This window comes from Mizuhopecten yessoensis, unplaced genomic scaffold (genome assembly GCF_002113885.1).
Source record: "Mizuhopecten yessoensis strain PY_sf001 unplaced genomic scaffold, ASM211388v2 scaffold8123, whole genome shotgun sequence".
In the NCBI taxonomy this organism is placed as follows: Eukaryota; Metazoa; Mollusca; class Bivalvia; order Pectinida; family Pectinidae; genus Mizuhopecten; species Mizuhopecten yessoensis.
The window spans coordinates 3,376,541-3,383,694 of NW_018407390.1; the positions used below are offsets into that span (position 1 = coordinate 3,376,541).

The 7,154-nt window shown below is 35.3% G+C and overlaps 1 protein-coding gene across 1 annotated transcript in view; it reads left to right on the plus strand.

The window, feature by feature from the left end:
• Window positions 1-7,154, plus strand: part of LOC110454996 (WD repeat-containing protein 93-like) — a 48,321-nt gene that overhangs the window by 14,063 nt on the left and 27,104 nt on the right. The window contains exons 11-12 of the mRNA XM_021504861.1: window positions 5,609-5,720; window positions 6,194-6,208. Coding sequence (XP_021360536.1) covers window positions 5,609-5,720; window positions 6,194-6,208 — 127 coding nt within the window. The remainder of the gene's footprint in view (window positions 1-5,608; window positions 5,721-6,193; window positions 6,209-7,154) is intronic.

Here is a 7,154-nt window from a genome sequence, read left to right on the forward strand (position 1 = left end):
GTGTTTAATTTACCAATGGCCCTGCCTCACTAGTTTTCAGTGGTAAATTGCTGGAGCTAATTTTCTACATTTCTTTGTTCTAATTAACTGAATTAACACCGCTGGGTTTTTTCTAAATTTAAAGGATACATTGATTCATATTTTTCTAAAACAAAAGGCCTTTGAAAAACCAATCAAAATTTTATGTACAGGACTGTACCAATATTCCAATCCCAAAAAACTGGTATTCAGTTCTATTTCACATCTGAAACTTTTCTGTGTACAGTAATGAATGATATTTTCCTACTATTCTGTTATACTGTAGCTGTTCAATGTTCTTTATTGCATTTTATTTAGATACCTTCTCCTATAAAACTACTCAAGTAGTTTTTTTGATGTATTGGCAATTTTACATTTCAGAGTAGTATTAATTTGTATATATAACCTTATTAACTCTTCCTTGTTGCTTTAACAGTATATTGTATGTGTTAGTTGTGGAGTGTATTAATCTTTCCTCACCAGTAAAACCTGTTTAGAATATCAAAACATTGAATAGAGAACAGTGATTCTCTTCTAAAGCTTTGAAACTTTAACCTGTCAAAACCAAATGAAACACTTTCCAATTGTATAAATTGAAGTCAGGACTTATAAATTTCTATCATTAATTGTGAATATGTCACATTAACAGACTGTAACAGGTTTTACTTGACATTAACCCATTGACCTTGTCTGTGCAGTTCCTATCTCGCTTTCCTACAAAGGGGAAAGGTCGTAACCAAAGCCGTTCTGTTTCCTGGAAAGTAAGAATCATAACTTGCTATTTAGCTAATTATTTACAAGTTTCATATAGATGTTCTGGCTGGCAAGTGTGAGTCACCTTATATACATGTACACTATATACACTCTGACTGGCTAGTGGGAGACACCTTATATACATGTACACTATATACACTCTGACTGGCTAGTGTGAGCCACCTTATATACATGTACAATATTTACACTCTGACTGGCCAGTGTGAGTCACCTTATATACATGTACAATATATACACTGACTGGCTAGTGTGGGTCACCTTATATACATGTACAATATATACACTCTGACTGGCCAGTGTGAGTCACCTTATATACATGTACAATATATACACTGACTGGCTAGTGTGGGTCACCTTATATACATGTAAAATATATACACTCTGACTGGCTAGTGTGAGTCACCTTATATACATGTTCAATATATACACTCTGACTGGCCAGTGTGAGTCACCTTATATACATGTACAATATATACACTGACTGGCTAGTGTGGGTCACCTTATATACATGTACAATATATACACTCTGACTGGCTAGTGTGAGTCACCTTATATACATGTACAATATTTACACTCTGACTGGTTAGTGTGAGTCACCTTACCCAGTATATACATGTACAACATATACACTCTGACTGGTTAGTGTGAGTCACCTTATATACATGTAAAATATATACACTCTGACTGGCTAGGGTGAGTCACCTTATATACATGTACAATATATACACTCTGACTGGTTAGTGTGAGTCACCTTATATTCATGTACAATATATACACTCTGACTGGCTTATGTGAGTCACCTTATATACATGTACAATATATACACTCTGACTGGCTAGTGTGAGTCACCTTATATACATGTACAATATATACACTCTGACTGGCTAGTGTGAGTCACCTTATATACATGTACAATATATACACTCTGACTGGCTAGTGTGAGTCACCTTATATACATGTACAATATATACACTCTGACTGGCTAGTGTGAGTCACCTTATATACATGTACAATATATACACTCTGACTGGCTAGTGTGAGTCACCTTATATACATGTACAATATATACACTCTGACTGGCTAGTGTGAGTCACCTTATATACATGTACAATATATACACTCTGACTGGCTAGTGTGAGTCACCTTATATACATGTACAATATATACACTCTGACTGGCTAGTGTGAGTCACCTTATATACATGTACAATATATACACTCTGACTGGCTAGTGTGAGTCACCTTATATACATGTACAATATATACACTCTGACTGGCTAGTGTGAGTCACCTTATATACATGTACAATATATACACTCTGACTGGCTAGTGTGAGTCACCTTATATACATGTACAATATATACACTCTGACTGGCTAGTGTGAGTCACCTTATATACATGTACAATATATACACTCTGACTGGCTAGTGTGAGTCACCTTATATACATGTACAATATATACACTCTGACTGGCTAGTGTGAGTCACCTTATATACATGTACAATATATACACTCTGACTGGCTAGTGTGAGTCACCTTATATACATGTACAATATATACACTCTGACTGGCTAGTGTGAGTCACCTTATATACATGTACAATATATACACTCTGACTGGCTAGTGTGAGTCACCTTATATACATGTACAATATATACACTCTGACTGGCTAGTGTGAGTCACCTTATATACATGTACAATATATACACTCTGACTGGCTAGTGTGAGTCACCTTATATACATGTACAATATATACACTCTGACTGGCTAGTGTGAGTCACCTTATATACATGTACAATATATACACTCTGACTGGCTAGTGTGAGTCACCTTATATACATGTACAATATATACACTCTGACTGGCTAGTGTGAGTCACCTTATATACATGTACAATATATACACTCTGACTGGCTAGTGTGAGTCACCTTATATACATGTACAATATATACACTCTGACTGGCTAGTGTGAGTCACCTTATATACATGTACAATATATACACTCTGACTGGCTAGTGTGAGTCACCTTATATACATGTACAATATATACACTCTGACTGGCTAGTGTGAGTCACCTTATATACATGTACAATATATACACTCTGACTGGCTAGTGTGAGTCACCTTATATACATGTACAATATATACACTCTGACTGGCTAGTGTGAGTCACCTTATATACATGTACAATATATACACTCTGACTGGCTAGTGTGAGTCACCTTATATACATGTACAATATATACACTCTGACTGGCTAGTGTGAGTCACCTTATATACATGTACAATATATACACTCTGACTGGCTAGTGTGAGTCACCTTATATACATGTACAATATATACACTCTGACTGGCTAGTGTGAGTCACCTTATATACATGTACAATATATACACTCTGACTGGCTAGTGTGAGTCACCTTATATACATGTACAATATATACACTCTGACTGGCTAGTGTGAGTCACCTTATATACATGTACAATATATACACTCTGACTGGCTAGTGTGAGTCACCTTATATACATGTACAATATATACACTCTGACTGGCTAGTGTGAGTCACCTTATATACATGTACAATATATACACTCTGACTGGCTAGTGTGAGTCACCTTATATACATGTACAATATATACACTCTGACTGGCTAGTGTGAGTCACCTTATATACATGTACAATATATACACTCTGACTGGCTAGTGTGAGTCACCTTATATACATGTACAATATATACACTCTGACTGGCTAGTGTGAGTCACCTTATATACATGTACAATATATACACTCTGACTGGCTAGTGTGAGTCACCTTATATACATGTACAATATATACACTCTGACTGGCTAGTGTGAGTCACCTTATATACATGTACAATATATACACTCTGACTGGCTAGTGTGAGTCACCTTATATACATGTACAATATATACACTCTGACTGGCTAGTGTGAGTCACCTTATATACATGTACAATATATACACTCTGACTGGCTAGTGTGAGTCACCTTATATACATGTACAATATTTACACTCAGACTGGTTAGTGTGAGTCACCTTATATACATGTACAATATTTACACTCTGACTGGTTATTGTGAGTCACCTTATATACATGTACAATATATACACTCAGACTGGCTAGTGTGAGTCACCTTATATACATGTACAATATATACACTCTGACTGGCTAGTGTGAGCCACCTTATATACATGTACAATATTTACACTCTGACTGGCTAGTGTGAGTTATTAATTGTCTTTCTTTGTTAGAAGTGGAGATTGTACTGTTTAATTTCAGTGATTACTTTTATCTTAATTTTAAGGTTTTGAATAATATGGTCCAAAGGACCAGGAAGTTTATGCATTATAGGGGTTCCTGGTGTCTGTTCCATGCCATCTGTCAACTTTTTCATTTAAAACACTGCTAGTCCTGAATGACTGCATGAGGAAATAAATCTACCACTGGGCCTTAATCATGTGCCTGGTCATTTTGAAGTCCCTGGGTCACAACATAAAAATGGTTGAGATTCCTAATATCTAGCCATACATATAGATTCGGGGCATGACGAAACTAACACAATCATGTTTCAAGGATTTAGCCTTGGTCCAGCCATATTGACTTAATTCCTGGATAATAAAATACATTGAGCTCCCCATTCATCAAGAATAATAACATTGAGCTCCCCTTTCATCAAGAATGATAACATTGAGCTCCCCTTTCATCAAGAATAATAACATTGAGCTCCCCTTCCATCAAGAATAATAACATTGAGCTCCCCTTTAATCAAGAATAATAACATAGTGCTCCCCTTTAATCAAGAATAATAACATTGAGCTCCCCTTTCATCAAGAATAATAACATTGAGCTCCCCCTTTCATCAAGAATAATAACACTGAGCTCCCCTTTCATCAAGAATAATAACATTGAGCTCCCCTTTCATCAAGAATAGGCAAGAAGAGATGAACACAGTCATGCTTTCAGGATTGGCCATGGAGGGGTCTTGCTGCACATGAGACAATGTCGGAAAGGGGGAAAATCGAGTGTTATATTTTTCAAACCCTAATCCTCTTGACTGAATTATTGGGTATTTAAACCAAATTTGCTATGAAGTTTCATTGGTACCAGGAAAGGTAGTGCTATGTAAAGAAAGGGTGCTTTCCTCAATGGTACTAATAGACAACACTGTAAATGGGAGAGTGTTTGTAATATGCATCACTTAATTTAAACGTTTTGCCATGATTGCTTGAAAATTCCAGGTGAGTGATTCCAGGCTCTTTTGGCCTCTTGGTTATTATATCTTTTTCTGAATCCCTATCTGACCGTTAATTTACAGACATTTTTATAGCATTTGAAGTAATTTATACTTGACACACAGTATCAATTTGAAGGTTTACTGAGATCTGTCTACCTGTGCTTTAAACCTTTATCACTTGAGTCACATCGCTTGTGTCCATTTGAATGGGTTTTTATCTGCACTTTGATCTTTGCATGATCAAACAAAGCATGTTCACATTTCATCTTAATTTTGAAATTTTAATTACAAGCAATTTGCATGCAGAAACTTACTATGGCTTTTTAACATTTTTGTTTCATTTTATTCTTTCATCATTTTTGTGATATTTTGACTGTGTATACTCACAGGGATTCAGATTATGGTCTTAAAAATATAATGTGCAGTTGATCTTAAATGGTTACTAGTACACCATAGCTATCAGCAGTGTAGTAGTCTTCTTATCATTATCAAATCAGATGTCAATGAAATGTGTTATAAAAAGACAGATTCTGCCATTATTTGTATGTTACTGTTAATTTTAGACACAAGAAACCCAGCCAGATACGACACCACAGTCGACACAACCAGACAAGGGAGCTAAGTTTAGTCAGCTGTCTCTCATTATGAAACTGAAACCCCCACCTACACCTACAGGTAAATGCTTTGTTGATAACATCATCACGATTTCTTATTTTTATTTTCAAATTCATTTTGATTGTAACGGAAAGGATGAAAAAATACTACTACTTTTAAACCCATAGTAAAGTCTTTTGATGTATATATTTTAACAATATTTTACAGGATAATTAAGCCTTTGTTCGGCAATAATAATACAGTGAAAATTTGCTGAGAATGTCTGATATTTCGATCACACCTTGAACTGTTTTAAGTCATTTCTTAGTTCCAACTCACCTGTATATAATTATCCTCATATGCCACATTTCCATTGATTAATTTGATATTCAAGATCTCTGCAACAGTAGGGTAAAGATGGGTGAATTCTTAGTTATGATATATATATAATTAGAATGAATCACATGCTTTTTATTTCTATATATTGTTACACATGTGAGACTTACAGTTCATTGTTTGTAACTTGTCACCTTATCACATCGTTTAAATTCCAGCCATTGAAAAGAGAGGTAAATCTTTAATTACTGGTTTGCTAGACAGACACTTTTTTATTTGTAGCACTTTGTCTGTTCCCAGTCACATCACACTTGTGACTTGCATGTTCACCAAAGTCTTTCTTTAAATGTAACTAGTCTGTTACAGAGATAAATAGCACTATTTTTGGTAAAGGATATATATCACTGGTAAAGTTATATATGTAATTAATCTCCTGGATGTTCAATGCACACAATCATAATTTGTCTTAGCTTTGAAAGCTTCAAACATCAGCATGCGCATAATTGTTTTGTTTAGCATGTACATAATCTATCTATAATCTGGCATGATAAATGAATAAACAAGACACTGCATGCATAACTCCAATTTTCCCTATTTTCCATGATTAAAAAAAAATTACTCTATTTTTATTCCATAATGCTACTATTTTGAAAAATTCTAAATTGATTCTTAATTGGAGATCTAAATTGAGTTTTTTTAGGTCACCTGAGACAAAGTCTCAAGTGACCTATTTCGATCGCCTTTTGTCCGTCGTCGTCCGTCGTGCGTCCATAAACAATTTACATTTTCGACTTCTTCTCCAAAACCCCTGAACCAATTTCGATAAAATTTTGCAGAAACCTTCCATGGCCAAAGGTCAACAAAAAAGTGGAGGATATGGTCCCCAGCCCCCAGGGGCCTGAGGGGCAGGGCCAAAAAGGGTCAAATTGACTAAAATTTCAAAAATCTTCTTCTCAAGACCCAGATATGGTAGAATCAAATACTCTTCATAGATGGAAGGGTCTTAAGGTGCTTTACCAAAATTGTGAATTTCATGACCCTGGGATCCCACGTTTCTCCCTGGGGAGGGGGTAAGCTTTACTATAGTTTATATAGGGAAATCACATTTTGGACCAACATTTGTTTAATTTCCATTGGAAGTAATTCAATTTGGGTTAGCATTATCAGTATTAGGTAGCA